Below are 21455 nucleotides of genomic sequence, written 5' to 3'. Positions count from 1 at the left end.
GCTCTCGGAGAGCATATAATAATTGTGGCTATCAGAATTTTGTGTTGCTGTGACTCTTGATCCAAAAAGAGTTTCCGATCCATATTCTGGGTATTACAGGATGGAGCATTTGAGGTAGTGTCGTTGTTTTGGAGAATACTTCCATTTTTATCTACGAATTGGTGATGTATCTCTCAGTAATTCCATAAAACCAATTAACTTTTTTTTTTCATTTTAGATTCAGCATTTATAGAATACTGTTTGCTTTTTTTGTAGTTCAACTAGGCACTGCCGTGGGAATTACACCTGCATTTTGACCTTAACTGCGGCAACGGTACAGGTTCAAAGCCAAAGTAATTAACGAGATTAGAAAAGAATCCTCTTGTAACTTCTGTGATCCCCCAGTGTAGAAAACTAACGGGAACTGCAAACGGAAGAGATGGCGTTATCTGTGTGATCCGAGGCTACCTTGCATGAGTTACTCGGATAAATTATATACGCAGTCCAACTAGAACCGGAAGTGAAGGACCAATGAAGCAAGGGGAGAACGGGATGTGCAATTAAATTATGGTGGCATCACTAGGCTTAGCACAGCAAGTTTACTATGCTAATCACTCAAAGGTTTCCATACTTTTTTGTAGCATGTTATGAACTTTGGATATTGAGGATGATAAGACTCCCATATATTGTTGTTTGGTGTTGCTATGCTTCTGTTTATATTTTCGCTGGGTTTTTTTATTTAATAGTTTTGTGGCATCGAATTTTAATGAGTGAAAATTATACTTCGTTGTAGGATATTATTGGATAATAACAACAAACATTGAAATGAGAGGCAGATATGAAAACTGTTAATGAGCGAACTGGATGCGACGACATATTTGGATTATACTAGAGTGTGTGTGTAAATTTGTTGGCACAATCGTTTACACAATCATGGACCTGATACGGAAACCACACAAATTTCTGGGTCACCGAATAGTGATGGTTCTTTCCATCAGCTGTAAGGTATATCCCTCGGTTATTTATATAGAAATTTTATCCCAACGCTTGTTTTTTAAATTTTAAATTTGTTAATGGACATCAGGAATAGACAACATTACTAATAAACGTCGCACACAAATAACAGTTTTGGTACACGCTGGTTATGCCATTCACCTTACAAAATTATTTATTACGATTAATAAAATTACAAAAATTTCTGCTGGTGGCGTGCATAATTTCTGAGTATCATTTTTTTTCTAATTGGTATAAATCAGTAAACCAAAAAATCAATGAGAACATTTACTTTCACAATATACAGGATACTTATGATCAAAGATGACTTCATTAAACTATTGATGAATCATCTTTGATCATTTTATGCAGTTGCCGACAATTAAAATGAAGCCTTGAGTAGCTAAAATGATGGATGGGGGTTCGTTCTACCAGCTCCCCTAGAATTATCTGTAGAAAAGACACTAAACAGAAATTGACTGCTGTGAGACAGTGGGTGGTTGGAGAGAGCCAATGATTACACTTCATTAATTAGGCGATGTGTCCTTATCAGAACAACTCCATGAATTTTTAGAGAGGACTTAGATGTATTATCAGAAAAGTGACAGCACTATTCCATGGTAAAGATTTGTGATTTGTACACAGTTAGTATCTGGACAGAGGACAAGTTTCGAGCGAAAGGGATGTGCCGTATGTTTTTTTTTTTTTTGCAAGAAAAAAAGCATTAAAGGTGAGCAGTTATTATCTTATTGCAGGAGGGAGTGATAACAACTTAGTCCATCGATAACTCAGAAATAAATATTTAAGGCAATGATAACAATGATTATGAGGAGATTAATGTTTAGAACACCAATAGTAGATGACCTTGAGAAATATTGAAGCACTGGAATGGGGAGTGCTGTCATCAGCAAAAATGCAAATAGGATTTCAGATCAGTGAGAGAGGATCGTTTGTGTATATGATAATGGTTGAAATAACAAAGTCCTAAAGAACATTTGCATTAATAAGAAAATCTGAATCGGAAACTCACTCTCTACCATATATAGTGAAGGATTCATTGGCAGTTTTCCAAGTATCGAAGAGGTGATCGTTGATAACTTTCGCCATTACTTTAGACAGCAATGATGTGATAGCAATAGATGTATAGTTTGATGGAAAACACTTGTCTCATTAAAAAAAAAATCGGCCGTATAAGATATAGAATAAGATGAATGTGAGATATTATCAGGACCAGAAGCCTTTTTGGTATCCAGGTTGTTCAACATTCGTCTGATGGCTTTTATAGCGAAAGACCACAAGAGGTATGAAATGCAATATTCTATGTACAGTTGGAGGTGATTTATTTTGGCTATCTATGCAGAAGTTTGATGAGAATAATGATTCCATGGGATTAGCTTTATCTGTTGACGATGTTGCAACACTACCATTGGATGAGAGAGGTGGAAGAGCATATGAGCATAAAATTCTCCCAACAGCTTTTGTATGGGACCAGAAAGCACGATTGCCATTGACACAGGCGGCGGGTCCTCTTACATTTAACGCTTTCAAATTTAGACAGCGCTGTTAAAGATCGTTTTGTAAATATTGCCTGCTTCAGTTTGGACTGTGTATGAAGCTGTAGTTTTTGTCTCAAGCTACTTATGATATGAAGTTTTTTTTTTTTTTTTCTTGAATCTCCATAGAAAACCTCTTGGTAAACAATGACTTGGATACTGTGCGAGAATTATGCACATAACGAAAATGAAGACCCTCGTTCCAACATGGATAATTTTGCTCACACTATTACAATAAGTACGAGAATTTGGAAAACGATAACAGTAATCTAACCATGGAAATTAGTACACGTCTTGGATACTTCCCATGTATTTACTTCTCCTTTCCATATCCGTTTTGAATGGTTTAGTGAATGTTTTGAATGATTGAAACGAGGGCGTTCCACTGTATGAGGGTGTGCTCTGAATTACCAAGAAGTCACCTCAACAGTGTACCCGGAAGAACTGGTCAAGGAAAGATCTAGAGAAGAGGATGAGCGAAGAGGTTGGTCCGGTATTATTCTGACTGGTAGCTGAACAGTTTGTTTAGTTAATTGCTTATAGCAAATAGCTCAGTATTTCTTCCAGTTCGGTCAGTGCAATAGGGAAAAAGGGACCCATCTGAGATGAAATTCATTGCGCAGTGTGAGACCACCGCTTTGCTTATTTGCGTCCTGAAAGGCTTGAAAATATTCCATGTTCGATGAAAATGAACTATTATTTAGATATTGGTCAAGTGAGGTGAATAACTAATTTAATTACCAACATGATTTACAAGTAAATCATGTATCCACGACACGCATATTGTTTCACGCCCACTACTATTTTGTCATTGAAATAGAATTGTCAGTTAACGTTCAGCTTGTAATTTTCGTTTTTTTGCTTTCCTGATTGTACCTTGATGAAGCCGACAGCACAAGACGGCGAAACTAGTTGGTAATTAAATTAGTTATTCACCTACACTTGACCAATATCTAAATAATAGTTCATTTTCATTAATCTTTGTGGTCAAGAATTAACAATTTCTAATATTCCATGTTTGGTTTCTAGAGCAGGGTTTCTGGACTATAAAAATAAATTAAAATACAAAAAATATATAATTAATTTTAAAATTAGAAGGATCCTTAGCTCACCTTGAATACGAATGCTATAAGGTTACAAAAAAATTTCGTGGGTAAGAGTTAAATACAAAAAAAAATAAGAATAAAAAAAAAGAGTTGTGTAAATTAAAATTACCACGGAAAAAAGTCCGCGCGGTTAGCCTAGTGGTTTTGCGCTTCGCAACCATATGACTGGGGAAGGAGTGTCCTGGGTTCGATTCCCGTCGCTGACGTGAGGAGCCTAAGGATCTTCCTTAGCTATGGCCAAGTTAGCCGGTCTTGTGCGTGGACAGCAGGGTGTTTTTCCCCAGTTTATCTGGGGGGTTTCATTCCGCAAGCAGGCAAATCGGCTCCGTGAACACACGGATCTACAACCATAAATACCTAATCCCCCCATGAGGGGGCTCAACTCGCCCCAATAGGGACGGGGGGGGGAGAAAAGGGAGGAAACTCCATACGAATAAATAAACCAGGGGAAAAAACTTCACTGTCAGGAAAGTCAGAATGCTGGAAATCAATCTTCAAGGATAAGAATTCACAAATACTACCCTTGTAGTGGAAGGAATCCAACAGAATATAGTTTTGACAGTTAAGATGAACTGTGGTTGTTGTGACAATAATTTGAGTTAGCTCAAAAACAGGATTTGGTTATCTCTGTAGTTGAGAGCGCACATCATTGAAAAGCTGGTATTTCTGCTATAAATTTTGATGAAGTAAATGTGGAAAAGATTATTTTATTTTGTAAGATTTTTTTTGAGATTTCATTTATTTGGGAAGGGTGAAATGTTTTGAGAAAGGCTTTTTTTTTTAAATTTTAACCAGAGTGACACTAAATCTATTTGAGTTTATTGATGGTGAAGAATCCCCCCTTCCCCCTCCCCCTCCCACATACACAGCCTCCCTACAGGCACGAGATGGCAGAGAGATTATGCCGCCGGTTGATAGGGATACCACCAAAATGCATTCCTACCACGTTCGATCCATGAACTATCTGTTGGAAGCTTAGGAAATTGCTTTACCGTACCAGCCCTCGATTTAATGGAGAAACTTCATTTACATATTCTTTGCATACAGTATGAAAACAGCATAGTTAATGCATAATATATGTAAAACAATTCACGTCCATTAGCTACATGGAATAAGCAACATTCATCATTGCATGATTCGAAAAAAAATTCCATACGAACATATGAGGTTAATATTTTCTCCAAGTATATATCGATAATATGACCAATTATTTTAATCTTAATTTAATAACTATCTTAACTCGTGTATGCACCTGTAGCTTCCTATTCTGAAAGCAAAGTATTTGTTTAAGTGAGGTTTAGCCATAACGAAAAAAGTTATGTTCCCTCAAATCTGTTCTTTCTCTGCTTCAGCTCACAATAACTTAATTACCTCGCAAACGTATTCTAAGAAATCACAGAAGCGATAGTAATAATTCATATTTTGCCTACATTCAATTTCAATTTGATATTTTTAATTTGACTGAATTCTGTATTATTGGACACCTTAAGACAGAATCGAATAAATGAGTTAATTAATCGAATATTTTTTTGTGTTTATTTGTTTGTAATATTAATATGTTTTTTTTTTTTTTTTAGTATTCTTATAACATTACCGTTTTTAGTTTTTCGTAGATGAAATTACCTTAGGACTATCAGTTCTCGTGTATCAAGCTAACTTTTCAAAAAAATACCTAAGTTTTTAGAATTATAGTTAACTGAAATTAAACAAACAGCATTTTTATGAAAAGATGTGTCATGGAAGGAAACTGGAAAAACTTTATTTCTAAAATATTTTCCATAATTTAATTCCCACTATTCTTCATCAAGCTGCATGAAAATTCTAGATATTTCTTTTCAATATTCTCTTACAGCCTAGCGTATAAAAGAGAGAAAGGATAGAATGCACACAGAACGTTTTGTCCCAATGACCATGATGCAAAACTATATAATAATATAAATAAATAAATAAAACTTTATGCGCAGTTCCGCAAATGGAATTTTAACAAGTCAGCTGATAACAGGATGCAATAGTACTTGTTGAGGAAAAGGATTTAAAAAAAAAAAAAAAAACTACTTCATAACTGAATTTTCAGTAATGTACCTCCATATATCATATTAAAATATCCATATTATTCAGTTTTATAACTTTATAGAAATTAGTGAATAAATTATTTTTTTACATTTAGTGAAACAACAGTTTTATGGTTATGATTTTATGTCGCTAGGAAGTTCCTACAAAAAGTATTATTAGCATTTATTGTAATCTTGCTTTGAAGTATGGATTCTATAGGGCACGTTTTAAGGACACAGAACACGATATGCTGAAAAAAAAAAGGGGAGGGGGGGCGAGAATAAGAAATACGTTTATTTATTTTTACCAGTATGTAACTATTAATAGTTTTGTTAATTGTGTTCTTTGGTGACGAATATAGATTCCATCAGCGAATGCGTCTGTTTGCAATTTGCAAAATATGCTGTTTGAAATAGGATATTTACTATTTTTAGTTAATGATTTTTTTTTTACTTTTTATTCCTTAATTTATTTGCCTAATTTTCTGTTATGCAACAATTTCAAGTATTTTCTTGTAGTTTTCTTCAAGTAAATTAATTAAAAAAAATTAAAACTGAAATCAGATTTTTCGAAAAATACTTCAGTTATATGTACTTAAATCAATTTATCTAAAAAGATAAATTGATTTAAGTACATATGCAATGATTTATCTTTTTAGATAAATTGATTTAAGTACATATGCAAACAATGGACGTAACATGCAAAAGTGTAATGATCTTAGTTACCCCAACATTAATTAGAAAATTAATAAATAAATGAATAAACAAATCCAGCTATTTTCTGCTAAATCACTGATATATATATATATATATAAAAAGCGATTTTATGACTATTTGAATGTTTCATGTACTTCTCCTGTTATTAAATATTTCGAGAATCATTTAATATTAGAATGGCATTTAACTATATTGGAAATCTAAATCGATTTAACGATTTCAATTGTAAGTTTGAAACCCTCAGTGAATGTATTCATAGATAGCTTTCTTAACAGATGAAAGATAACGTTATGAGAATGGTAAGAACATCTGCTATTGGTACTGCTGCTGCAACCATCTGAAATGTTAGCAGAAGTTCCAATAGCAGATGTTGTTGGGAAGCTATTAACTCCTTTACCCCCCCCTCCCCTCTCCATACCTGCCAAGAATTAGTTTGTTGAAACTTCCTTTTTGAATAGGTATCATTTTTTTTGTCGTTTTCCCTAATTTGAAACTTTTTATACGTAAGTTTTCCAACTTGGATATCTATGATCGTATTCCACATATGCTTTATGGCTTCTGGTTATTTAGAGAAGAGACTGATTTTCATTTCACGCCTAGTTTTCAAGATTTTTTGGGATTTCACTTCGTAGACCCCCCCCCACGCGTAATTTCAAAATGGAGATGTCGGGTATTATTATGTCATTATTGTTGGTATTTCAACTGGTTTTTTAAGTCGAAAAACTTATTTATATGTATGCGACTTTTCAAGTAGGCTTTAGTTATTTTTTCTAGAATTACTATTTTTGTCAGGTTTACTTAATAAAATACATACCGCTCTGTTTTAGTTGAAAAAAAAAAAACATTCCATATTACCCATCCTATTCTATATTACCCCCAAAAATATATTTTTGAAATTCTTTAAATTTCAAAAATTGATTGATTCGGTGTTGTATCTTAGCACAGAAAGAGATTTAAATTTATTACTTTTTCGTTTTATCTTGTAAGAATTAAATCTCAAATTTAACTGTGTAAATTGTTTAATAATAATAATATTTACATGGTTCTACTACTTAGCGGCTGCTTAGATCTTTTTGACGTCCAAATATATTTGGGTATGTTAGGTATTGCCACGACGTGAACTATAGTAAAAAAAAAAAAAAAATCCACCTGAAGCACGATCGTTATTTTTTTAAAGGATAAAAGTCTTGCGACTACATGTAGGCCAGGAAATAATAGTACAATATCCTAAATAAAAATACTAGTTGACTCCGATAGCTACAATCTAACATCGTGTTAAAATCGAAGCTCACTGAATGTTGCATACTGTGTAGCACATTCAGAAGAACAACACCTGTCCTTATTTATTTATTTGAATGACTTTGGTGAGAATATCGTTATAGACGCGAGGAACATTTATAAGGATTTTGTAACTGAAGATGAACTAGTTAGTGTCATATGTAAACGACAGTGTTTATCTTCGAAAAATCTCCCACAGGCATGTATAGCGGAGAATTAACAAACGCAACACCAACATCTTGGGACGTTTTTTGCCTTGTCTTAACGACATCGTGCTTCTTTTTTTTTTTTTTTTAATATGTTATTCCATTTATGGGTGCATTTTTAGTTTGACGAGTAAGAAATTGTTTCTTTCGATTTGTCTGGTAGAAAAGACTGAAGTAATTGCGTAAAGGAGAAGAACACGTTTGTACCAGGACACAGAACAGCAAAAAAAAAAAAAAATACTGCTGTGATCGTTAGAATTTTTTTTCTGACCACACATTAAACACAATCTTTCTTTTGGTATTAGATCCTTCTCATCGCAGTGGTTGTATAGCATTAAGAAGGATAACGTGACATGTGTTTTTCATTTGAAAAAATCTTGAATCTAGATCCAAATTTTGTCGAGGAATCTTTATGGTGAGTTATTCGGTTTCATATGAAGATGGAAATCTTCATATGAAACCGGAAGGTGTTTTTCTCCCTAAAACTCGGATTTTTATACCCGCAAATCAGACATACCAGTTAAAGAATACACATAATTAAAATTCAATATACTTACACCTGTCTAGGAGTTTTTTAATACTCTTAGATGACAATGAAAATGCTGTTTTGATATCTGAGAAGATAGAAGAGGCATCACCTGGCAATAAAACCTCAATGGTTAAGTCATGTCGAATACCATCTCATATCCCATACTTGCATGTGATGCAATAACATTTTTGTGGTACTTAAAACATTGCTTGATCTGAATTCTACGTAATCTACTGTTGAAGCGGCCTCGAAAATTTTCAGGTATTTTTTTTTATTCGTTATTAATAATTTCCAGTCATTATCAATTTGAAGTTTTTATACATTGCACCATTCTGTTCTTAGAGAAAAGATCTTGCGATGAGAAAACATTTCCCTCATCTGTTTAAAATTTTCTGTAGTTTTTATTTCTAATTAAAGCAACGTTTTTCAAGCCCGAATCCAAAATCCGTCTCCTTAGGATTTCAAGTCATCTTTGAAGCAGTTCATTTTGAAATCACATTTTAAAGATTGGTCACTCTTTTATTTTTTATCGGGAGTTTGTTTTTATATTTTTATTTCTATAACAGAAACAAACTGCAGACGGATAATTTTTCATATCAGTTCATGATTTCGAAATAGAGGACTGAGCCAACTTTGAGAAGAGCTAGCATAAAAAAGTCTCGCTTCCAATTTTCTCAGTAGGATTCTTGTCTAAGCTATTTTGAAGTATAAGAATTCTTTAGAACATCTGAAAATTCTGTTCTAAATTAGAATTCAGAATTAGAAACTTTTATTTAATACCGTGTTGGATCTCCAGGCAATGCGCCTGCCAATACCAATCCTCTTCAATTCCCTGAGCATAGTTCGGTGAGATAATTGTCTTAGGACTACAGTTACCCCTGTTACAGGCAAGCAATGCAGGTTATTTTTCCACAGATTAAACACCCGGTATACCTCACCTTTTGAGAAACCAGTCAGCTCTACTGTTTTCAAAATCATCGTTCCAGCTACACGGGGAACCTACAATAAGTCTTTTATCGAACTCTGAAAATTCGGAGTTCGAAAGATCCATTGTTTTTTTCCATTGTGATCAACACTATTGACTATTACTGGCTAGTAGCATTCTTATTATGAAAAATCTTAACACTATACATATTCTTATTTTATATAAAATAAAATATATTTTTCTTAATCGTATGCTAACAACGATAGTGAAGCTCATAAGTTTTTTCCCAACATGCGCAACATTTAGGTACGTTTTAGGTATTTTGCTTCCAAAGCAAACATTAACACGTTAACTGCCGCAATACTGTTTTTTTTTTTCATCTTCACAGGTCAATGGGAATAATAAAAAGTTAACCGTGAAACAGATACGTACCACATGGCACTAGCAGAAAGTGTATGTGTGAGGCACACGTTGCACATGGCAGTCAAAGTGTTAAAATTACCCCCCCACACACACACCCACACCCACACACCCAACCATCGTTAAATTCATTTCTGGTCACTTTGGCAATATCTGATATTTAGATTTGGCAATATTTAGAATGTCTGATTTAATTTATATTTACTAATACAGAAAAACTGAATAGATTCATGTCGAATATTGGTTTATCATGCAGTCCTCAAACAAACTGGAGAAGAACTACAATTAAAGACATAACACACACTTTATTTGAAAAATAAGTAATGGTGCTAATTATACCATAAGTTTTTCTATCATCATGCTGAAAATACCGATCCGACAAAAGAATAAATAATCACAGTTGAATAAAGAAAAGATTTGGATTAAGTCAAAATCCAACGAACACTTTTAAATTTTCATTTGTTATTTTTAATAAATCAAAACTATCCAGCTAATCTCACATGAAGTCAGACTTCTCGTATATACTAAGGAAAATCCGTAAAATGGATTTATTTTTATTCCGCGAACTGTGGAAATTGCAGGAAACGAACAGGAAGAGCTATGTAATATCCGGTTATAGAGGTCATATGCGAATATAGCATCCAGATCAAGGTATACGTATGCACCTTGATCTGTTAAAACATCAGGTTCTGAAACGATAGCCCAAATGGAAACGGATCGTGTAGCAAACGATGAGTGACATTTATTGCTGTCTGAGATATATTTAGAGACAGTGGACACATTATTATTTCATCGCAAAAGAAAATTCGAGCGATAAAATACCAAAATTGAAAAATATGTGCAACACTACTCCCGTATTTGAATTATGCGTGGACATGCTTCCAGTTACTACGATACCGACAGGCAACAAATACGTAAACGATTTGTTTTAAAAATTAGCACAGATTTATTGAAATTAAATTTGTGTAGATAATATTTTAAAAATGTTACAAGGTTTTAGAGTTTGAAAATTTTACTGCAAAGTGATTAATAGAGAATTTGAAAAAAAAAAGTCTTCTCTCTATTTTATTTCTAATATTCCTGTGCTTTATACACTACAATGAATGACTGTCTTTTAGATACTCATCTAACAGCGTGTTGACCCACTATGATCCTTTAGGAACAGCTCAATATGCCGTGACATCAACTCCAACAGATTCTGGAAACATTTGTCAAATATCTCCCTCAAGTGAGCATGATGAATTCATGCAGTTCTATCTGCATTTCTTGGAGGTATATCCGTCACGAATATCTCGCTTGCTACATCTCAAAGATGTTCAATGTGATTAAGATGAGATGGCTGAGGTTGGGGAGATCCATATAGATAAAATCGTAGTTATCTTCCTATAACCACTCTTGGACCATACGTGCTCTGCGACACAGCACATTATCTTGGTTGAAAGTGTCAATTATAGCTAAGTAAATGGTTAACAGGAATGGCTATATACTTAGTTGGAAACAACCGAACCTTGAGTTCTTGTTCTATTAACATTAGCCAGCACAAGGACTGCGAGTTAAACATGCCCATAACTACCATTCCACTGATGTCCCCCTTACACTTTTTTTGTGAAAAAAAACATGATGGGTCCATGGCTTCGTGTTGTCGCCATACCCTTATCTTTCCGTCCGAAAATAACAGAATTTGGAATTTATCGGTCTATGAGCCTTCCTGCAAATTCTGTGGTGTTCAGTATTAACATTTTCCCCTCAGCTTAGCTGCAACTATTTATTTTTGTTACACATTCGTGGTATTATCATCAATATTTCTAGTTTTATCCATGTACCACCATTCTGGACATTCTTCAATCATGGTACATCTAGATACACTCCTCGCATTCCAAAGGTGCAGTCCCCAATAATTTCAACAGTTATTGCACGTCTGTTGGACTTTACGATTATACAGATCTTCGGCTCTTTCTCCCATCGGTCAGTTGCTCCTTTCGGCCCACATGCCTGACATTGACTTCTGTTCATCACTCCTTCCTGGAGATCATATTGCATGGTACACTTGAGACAATATTGTGCCACAGTTTCGGAGATAATCTTAATGACCCATCAGACTTTCACTACTACCAATTTCGAATCGAAGTCACTCAAGTAACCACCTTTGTCCATTATCTTCCATGCTTGAGCAGTAACGCTGTCCATCGTAAACGTGCGCTGCCAATTGGTTGTCTCCTATATGTTGCCAGCGATTTCCTGGAATGGGGATGTCGCTAACATTTTGGTAATTGAAGTTATTTTCATCATAAAACTAATCTGTAAAGCTTGTTTTTTCCTTTCTGAAAAGTATTATTTGTATAATTATTTTAATGAACATAATGGATTCATATACTCATAAGAGAATTACTTTCTTCTCCCAAAAAATCTAAGCGTATTCGGTAATCAGAGAATATCATTTTCTTAAATTTAGTTTCTCAAAAGTAATATAAAACGAAATGAATGTAATCCCATACTACAATTATTCTCTTTCGGTTTATTTTTTTTATAAAACTGATATAACTATTTTTCATTCTTTACTGTTAGTATAATAGTAAAATCTCAGTATTATACTCAGTTTTAATCTTTAATTATCCCAGTTTCTATTTATGGGTATAACATTCGCCTCGAAAGAAAGCTGATTTAAGTATTGCATGAAAATGTTAATCGTAGATAAGCTGTGTTGAAAAAGGAAAAACTTTGATATGAGATGTGAAAATGCACTCTTTATACTAGATGAGTAACTTGGGATGTAATAAAGTTAAAATTATTATTGTTATTATTATTTTACAGAATTCGAGAGAGTCGGGGACTTATCGAGAAAGGCCACATGTAATTCATACCACGTCATACTTTTTTTTAAATTAATTCACACTACCTGCACTCCCCAACTCCGAAGTAAAGCCATTCCAACGCATCCACTATGAAAGAAAAATCTGTCATTCTCAGTTTAATGGATGGCCTTTCGTCCTCTCAACTCTCCATAAAAAAGAACAAATTCTATCTGCGATGGTCACTATATGACCATCTCAGAAGTTTCTTCAGTTGGTATTTGTCATATCACCCCTCCTCTTTCTCACGTTTATTAATGTCACCAGTACATAAAGTCTCAATTCATCTTCAGCTGCTTTCATTTTTATATGGAGGATTCCGGTTTCTGATGAGCCCTTTCCACTGGTTTCTATTGCAGGTTGCGTCTTTGTCCAGGTTTTTCTCCTTCAGATCTTCTTCTACATAACTACAGAACTCAGATATTTGAACCCATCTACTTTCTTGATGACCTCTCCATTCAGCACCACATATTCCTCATGGTAGACATTTGACTACACACCAGATATTCAGTTTTTCTTCCGCTAACTCTCAGCTCTCTTTCTTCTAATACGCTGTTCCATCTTATCAGCATTTGTTCCACTTCCTCTCTTGTTTCCGCGCACAGCACAATATCATCTGCATTAGCATATCCCAAGGTGCTCTCTCTCTCTCTCTAACTTGCTTTGTCAAAGTATCTATTACTATATTAAAGAGAAAAGGACTGAGTTCTGATCCCTGATGTAAAGCAACTGTTACCTCAAAACTCTCTGTTATTCCTAAACAGCTCCTAACTGTTGCGTGTACATTTCTGTACATTTTCTGTATCAGTGTAACATGTTTTTCTGGTACTTTCTTTTCTCTTAAACTCCTCCATATTTCTTTTCTAGATATACTGTCATATGCCTTCTCTAGGTCTATAAAAATTACATGTAGTGGCCTTTGTCCTTCCATACATTTTTCGATCATCTGTCTCAGAATAAATACCGCATCGATAGTCCCTCTTTGAGGCATAAAACCAAACTGTTCTTTTGCAATATGAACCTTCTCTTAGCCTTCCATCTATGATTCTTTCAAAAAACTTCGTCGTATCGGACATACGTTTAATTCCTCTATAATTACTGCAGTTCTGCATATCTCCCTTTCCCTTATATATAGGTACCACCATACTCTGTCTCCATTCCTCAGGAATTATCTCTTGACCTCCTTCAGCAGATTCCATATTAATTCAATGCCTTCACCTCCTAATGCTGTCCAGATCTCCACCATTATTTCATCTGGTCCAACAGCCTTTCCACTCTTCATTTTGGCCATCGCTCTCACCACTTCCTCTCTGTAAATTTCCCTAGTCATTCCTTCATTTGATAGTCCCTCTTCCTCAGACAGCCTGCCCTTTTCCTCATTCATCAACTTCTCAAAATATTCCTTCCACCTATATTTTGATGTTCTTATTATAATTCCATTATAACCGTAACATAAAGTCTCAATCTGTCCTCATAATCCACATTCCAGTAACAATAGCATCTTTTACAGTCCCTTTGTATCCCCTCTCTTCCATCTTCAAACTAGGTGAGGTCTTATCAAAGCCTTGTAAAAAGCAAATGACTTCCTTCTCCTTACATTTCAATGTCATTTCGGTATTACTGAAACGAACTATCATTTGAGTGACAATTGAAATGTTTGTTATATGTGTTCTCAGGACTTCAATTTCCTATCTAATAAAACTCCATGATCTGATAAGTTTCTTCTAGAATAATCCTATCAATACAATACACCATTGGAGATCTCAAAATCCATAACTTGTTATTTACTAATGTTGAAATGATAGTCGCATGCCTATAACATTCCATCCCGTTCGAATCAGTCTGCAAGTACTGCATATATATCAATCACTTTCCTAAAACCCTGCGTATGATACATCATCAGCAAATGGCTGTCTGTCTCTTCTCAAATCCTTCCCAATCATTTATTGTAAAGATTGGACAAAGGACTCTTCCTGAGGTACACCACTCGTTTGTCTTAAATTTTGTATATACATCCCAAATACACTACGTACGTTTTGATATGTGTCTGTTAGCCATTCTCTTATCCAAGCTAACAGTTTATAATAATGTCATATTTTCCAATGTATGCAACACTCTTCCATGCTGTTTCTGTTAAAAGCCTTAACAAAATCCAAAAGAATCGTGGCGTATCCATTTCCTTTACATTCAACAGCAACATTACTATAAAATATGAGAACGTTACTCAAACATAACCTTCCGTCGGTAAACCCATTCTGTTCACTACAAAGTAAAGATTTACTGTCAACCCATTTCTCTAATGCGATCTCTTATCAACTTTACTAGAATCTTCACAACCACTCCAGAGATACTGACAGATCGATGGCTAGACAAAATCACATCATTTACACCATTCTCGTGTAATGTGAGTATCATACATTCTTTTTCACTTTTGTGGAATCTTCCCTGTGCTGAGACTCAGATTACCCAGCCAGGGGAAAGGCACAGCTATTTCAGCAACTTTCAGCAACTGCGTTGATATCCCGTTAGTCCATATCGCCGATTCTTGTTCATTTTAGGCAACAGCTTTAATACTTCTTCCTCTTCATACATCTGAGTTTTATCCTTAAATGTAGAATAAGTGTAGAAGTAGCATTGAGCTCTATATTGCATATACCCCGTTGATAGCTTTTAGCAAAATTGCTACTTATTAGATGAATAATCTCTTGTGCATCTGCAATCCGCATACCAATCTTCATTCGGTAATTATTGTCTTACATTCCTTCTTTAACTTGCAGCATAACGACAGAATTCGTAGATTTCTTTGGGTCGTTTTTGGTTTGCAGAGCCGATTGCTTTTCAACTCATCTTTCTGTATGATACTTATAACTCTTCTGGTCGGCACTTTATAATTTTCATAACTAACGTCATCCTTATGCACTCGGTGTTCCATCAACGTCATCTTTTTCTCAAGAACCTCTTGCTTAATAAGATTAAGGAAGTGAATGTTAAGACTGTACATCCATTTCACTTCTGTTCTATTTATTCTTTGAAGTCTATTGACACATTTCGATATTGCATCATTTAAATATTTTAATGCTTAAAATTCACTGCCATAGCGATCGCCGTCATGGCACCGAACCTGGTATTCTGCTCAGTTGGTCATAATTTCCTTTGTACTTCAGTGGGTAGCTTTTCTGAATAGAACATCTACTCATTATAGGTTTTGAAAGCGTTTTACCATCGTATGAAACTGGCTAATAAACGAAAACTATAAACTGAAAGTGTTTTATTGTCGTTCATCGGCCGGTCTCAGACGGAGGTAGTAGGGGTTCCGCTCCGGAAATCAAATTTATCATCTCGTAAAACAAAAACAACACAATGCACCAGTTTCATAGAATTACCTGTTTCGGCGGTAATTCTAAACAGTACAACTCAAGTCTTCTCTCTCTCTCTCTCTCTCTCTCTCTCTCTCTCTCTCTCTCTCTCTCTCTCTCTCTCTCTCTCTCTCTCTCTCTCTTTCTTTCTCTCTTCCTCCTCCTGATATAGAGATTAAAACAGCACAGCTTCGTTACCGTATTATACTATACTATAATTTGAGCATGAAAAGAAATATATGAGGACAATTGAGACTGGACATATCTATACATGTTGGATTTTGAGTAACACATTACATAATGCTACTGCTACATTGGATGAAGAGTTAAAGATGCATGAAAATGAGGTTGAAGAGCTGTTCATAACCTGAATAAGAATTTGTCAATAGGGTCAGATGGAATATTAGCAAGTTTGTTAAAGGAATGTTCAAGCAAATTGGCTAGGCCTTTCACATATTTATATAACTTGAGGCTCAGCTGAGGAATGATACCACAGGAATGGAAGAAATGTATGATAGTTCCATTGTACAAGGATGGTGCAAAAACTGATGTGTCTAACTACCGACCTATCAGTATCTCTGTTGTTGTAGTGAAGATTTTAGAGAACTTGGTAGACAAACAAGCTACACTCTGCAAGGAGCAGCAGCGTTTTGCTAAAGGAAGGTCATGTTTTAACAATTTGCCCATATTTTATAAAGGGAATGGATACACTATGATAATGTTGGTTTTTGGGGAATATGGGATTAGAATATGACCACTTGACTTGAATCAGGATGGTTGACAAACGAATATCTAAAAGTGGTATACAGTGGGTGTGAATCTGCTAGATTTAAAGTGACCAGTGTATTTTGCACCATTGTACAAGGATGGTGCAAAAACTGATGTGTCTAACTACCGACCTATCAGTATCTCTGTTGTTGTAGTGAAGATTTTAGAGAACTTGGTAGACAAACAAGCTACACTCTGCAAGGAGCAGCAGCGTTTTGCTAAAGGAAGGTCATGTTTTAACAATTTGCCCATATTTTATAAAGGGAATGGATACACTATGATAATGTTGGTTTTTGGGGAATATGGGATTAGAATATGACCACTTGACTTGAATCAGGATGGTTGACAAACGAATATCTAAAAGTGGTATACAGTGGGTGTGAATCTGCTAGATTTAAAGTGACCAGTGGTGTACCTCAGGGTTCAGTCCTTGGGCCATTATTGTTCGATCCATACATTAATGACATTAGGAAGGGTCTAACAGGAGATGTGCGATTGTTTGCTGATGATGATGCGAAGACAGGCTGGGCAATCAGGGATGCTACTGATGTCAAGCCCTTAGAAAATTATTTGAATAGGCTAGAAATTTGGGAAAACGAAAATGGCTGTCATTTTAATATTAGTAATTATAAAGTTATGCACTTTGGCATGATTAGAGTTCCAACCGCATATTATATTAACGGGGTTATGCTACAAAAAACTGGTGAGGGTAGGGATCTTGGCATAATGGTGGCCAGGAATTTGAAGTTTAAAGGTCACATAGCAAAGTTGCAAATACAACTCAGAGGATAATTGCGATGTTGAAACGAACCTTCACATGTAAGGATAAGGAAGTCATTTTGCCTCTTTATAAGGCCTTGGTAAGACCACACCTGAATTATTGTGCGCAGATTTGGACTCCCGGGTTCCAAGGGAATAAAGAAGCTATGGCAAACGTTCAAAGAAGAAGAGTTACAAAGATTATATCCGGATTATGGGATTTAGCTTATGAGGATAGGTTGCGAGTATGTGTGATTCTGGTTAACAGGAGAAAGAGGGGTGATATGATAGACATCTATAAACTTTTGAATGGGTGTTATAGGATTTTCTGGTTAAGTTTTTCGTTATATGGAAGGTGGGGGAGAGAACACAGGCGAATCCATGGAATTAAGTTTATTCGCATTTAAAATAATTAGTAAGAGCTAGGTTTTTTCTCGCAGAGCAGTGAATGAATGGAATAGTTTCCCTCAAGCGGTTGTGAGGAAGACAATATCACGTCACAAAAATGCGAAATCACTTTTTTATTTTATTTTATATATTTCTATAATTTTTTGACTATAATTTTTTAACCATGTCACAAGTGACGACTTGTGACATGGAGTGGAGCGTCTAATTCTCATTTTCTCGGAAGTCCAGTTTTTTAGCTTTTCTGGAATACATTATAATTTAAAGATTAATTTAAAGAGAATAACACATTAAACGAATAACATATTAAAAGCTCTCATTTTTGAATTATTAGAAAGCTATTAATATTTCGCATCCAATATTCGAAAGTTCTGTAAAATACATGAAATGATAATGGCCCTGTGAAAAACATTTTCAAGTCTGACTCATTTCTCAGATTTTTGCTTTTGCTTAGGAAGTATAGTCAAGTGTCTATTGTGCGTTCGAAATGCTACCGATATGTTGCCGTGCATATACCCAATACAATAAGAGAACACTATGTGGAGCAGCGACTGTTTGTCAAACAGGTTAGTCCGTAAGTTTTCACTTCGCGTGTATTTGATTTCCGAATGTTCTGCACTGTTTACTGTGGCAGACAAACCACATTACAGCGGTAGATAGCTGTTCGAACTTGCACGCACTGTTTCGCTTTAGTAACAACTACACGTGTCCACTTCGCTTGCCAATAAGTATGATATATGACACCCACACGTACTAGCATACCGATTGAGAGGAAATATTTTGAAATGTATGTGATGTTTAATATTGTACAAGTGTCATTCTACACTTAAATTACTCCTATGAACTGCAGTTATTATTTCTGTTTTCTTACCAACTAGTTTAAAATTGTAGACTTTTGCATCCTTTCCCCTCACTTACACAGTTCAGTTTTTTATTAACCAATCGTTAAGTGAAAACATATCAGGAAGTAAAGCGAAATGGAAATTAAAACAGAATTTTCAGCATCAGCCGGAGTCGAGTCCATACACGTGTTGACAAGTGTAGACTTTCAAAATAGACATAATCAGAATTTCACTTGAAATCTGAAAAATAGAATAAAATGAAACTCATTAATACTCATCGACCTCATTAACACACATTAACCTTCTCCGCAACGTAATTATATTAGTCTAGTAGAAACACTTAATCAACATTTCATTGTTTGAGTGTCGACCTGTTTTTTTGTTCGTACTTCGTATATTTTTGCTTACTTATACAGCAAGGAGCACACTATAAAAATGTCTAATACCAGAGGATAGTAGAAATTGCACAAGTTGACGTAAATATTCATCATTAACATTCTCAGTTAAACGTGTCAATTTACAGTAAACTATAACTTAAATATATTGCCCAGAGAGAAAGAGAGAGAGAGAGAGAGAGAGAGAGAGAGAGAGAGAAATATTCTCTTTATCAGAAATTTATAAAGAAATAAATCATCTAACATCTGTTTATTTCCCAAAGTGGGTAAGTAGGCCTCACTCTCTCAGCTGCAACTTTTTTTGAAAGGTTACAACCTTCCCAACGTCCGCTATTCACCACGCCAACTTTGAGTGCAATTCTTCGGAGTAATAGACGAAAGGCTACGAAAACCGACACTATTTCGAATCCTAACCGGTATTATATGTATGAAATTGTGTGTGATTTACATCTAAAAAATCGAGTTTCTTCTTGATGAGGAAGGGGGGCGGGGAGGTACTTACACCTGACTCAGAACAGGCTAATTATTATTAATTGCATATTAGATGGAATCCAGTGATAATGTTAATTCTATTTCAGATGATCGTTAAGAAATAAAATCACAAAAATGTTTCATTTTTATGATTTTTATTAATAAGTTATTATTTTTAACACAGAATAGAAATAAAAAATAAATAGGCTTGTGTATACGTTTGCATTTTTGTATTGAGCATTCCATTCGTTTGTTTCATCTTCTTGTACACTCTATAACGATATCGGCATATCCTAGTTGCTTATGTTTCACAGACTATTTTTAATTTTAAACTACAGTGTTATACAAACATGTTGCTCCGTACTTTTGCTTACTTTTATTGGCTCACAAGAGCACACCTACTGTACAGCAACCAATGGCCCATGACTTAACTTGCTAAACCAGCTCAGATATATTTTTACTCTCGTAATAACGAGAGCACGTTGATCGAAATATATATCCTTTTGGATACTTATATATATATATATATATATATATATTCTCCTTGAATCCTGATGAATCGAATTTTGAAGACTCCACACTCAGGGTAGCCCTGAGTTTCAAAACGTTTCAAATAACGTGACACAAAAACGTGACATAAAAACGTTACAAAAAAAGCCTTATTATTTTATATTATAGAGTAGATATTGTACGTCAGAGATTGGACATCACTGACGTACATCTCTCTTCTCCTCTCTCTCTCTCTAGAGAGAGAGAGAGAGAGAGAGAGAGAGAGATGACAGTGCTGGAAAATATTTAATCCCATTACACTGATTTCTCATCAACACATTATTACACATCACATTTATTGCCTATTTCAGTGTAAAAATCGAGTCACAAGCAATGTTAATATTTAAATTAGTAATGTGTTTAGTATCTGTACCAAGAATAACAGTTAGCTAATTATTTTCCTTGCCTCGCCAGATATTTCATCAACATAAAGATACAGCAGTGTAAAAAAATACAAGATGTCCTGAAAAATAAAAATTGAATTTTTTTTATTTATTGTTAAATTTATAAGAAGTTTAAGCTTCTCTGTGGAAGAACGACGAAACATTGAGCCCTGCGACTGTAAAAGAGTTCAATTCTCGTCGTGACGAGCGGAATCTTTATATCGATTTTTTCAATTAAAGGTGAGTTAGCCCATCTCGTGCGGAGGCAGCAGGGCTTTTATTCCTAGAAACTCAGAATCCCGTGCACAGACAAATTGGCTTCGAGAAATACACGCAATTTAGAAACAAAAAATGCTATTGGTGGTGGGCAGTAGATGACGTATAGTTGGAGGATTAATTAGAGGAGACGATGAGTGACATTAACAGTATGTATAATTAGCTAAACGGTGACTAATGTGGGAAACCACAGCGCTGCATTTCATGTTGATGTGTGGGGGGGGGAGGGGAACTCTCGCGCGCCAAATGTCCTGCTACCGAAAAGAAATTCCATTTCCTGTGAAACACATGAGCCAAGTAACTAAGCTTCTGCAGTTTATTATTTTAGTATTATATATTTTATTAAATAATTTAATTTAAAATAAAATGTAAAATAATTTTAAAATAATTATATTTAATGTTTTTAATTACATAAAGCTTCCATCGCTCAGGCAGTATAGACGAAGGCCTTTGGTCGGAAAGACCTGGGCTCGATTCCTGTCAGTGACGTGAGGAATCTTTATCTGGTCTCTTTCGACTAAAGGTGAGTTAACCGGTTTCATAGGAAGGTGGAGGGAAAACCCTCCACCTTCCAGAGTTTTTCATCTCTCAAAAACAGGCAAACCGATCCCGTGGACACACACACGGCTACAGTCATAAATATAC

At 35.0% G+C, this 21455-nt stretch overlaps 1 protein-coding gene across 1 annotated transcript in view; it reads right to left on the bottom strand.

Annotated features, from left to right (window-relative positions):
• The window catches only part of LOC150096755 (uncharacterized), a 40607-nt gene extending 26802 nt beyond the window's left edge, over positions 1–13805 (bottom strand). The window contains exon 1 of the mRNA XM_090408699.1: positions 13514–13805. Coding sequence (XP_090264825.1) covers positions 13514–13805 — 292 coding nt within the window. The remainder of the gene's footprint in view (positions 1–13513) is intronic.
• Between the last annotated feature and the right edge of the window lie 7650 nt (positions 13806–21455).

The sequence above is a fragment of the Typopeltis vanoorti genome, chromosome 18, assembly GCF_054136105.1.
Source record: "Typopeltis vanoorti isolate ZY-2024b chromosome 18, IOZ_Tvanoo_1.0, whole genome shotgun sequence".
Classification (NCBI taxonomy): Eukaryota; Metazoa; Arthropoda; class Arachnida; order Uropygi; family Thelyphonidae; genus Typopeltis; species Typopeltis vanoorti.
Note: the sequence above shows the minus strand (reverse complement) of the source record. Positions and strands in the feature narration are given on the sequence as shown.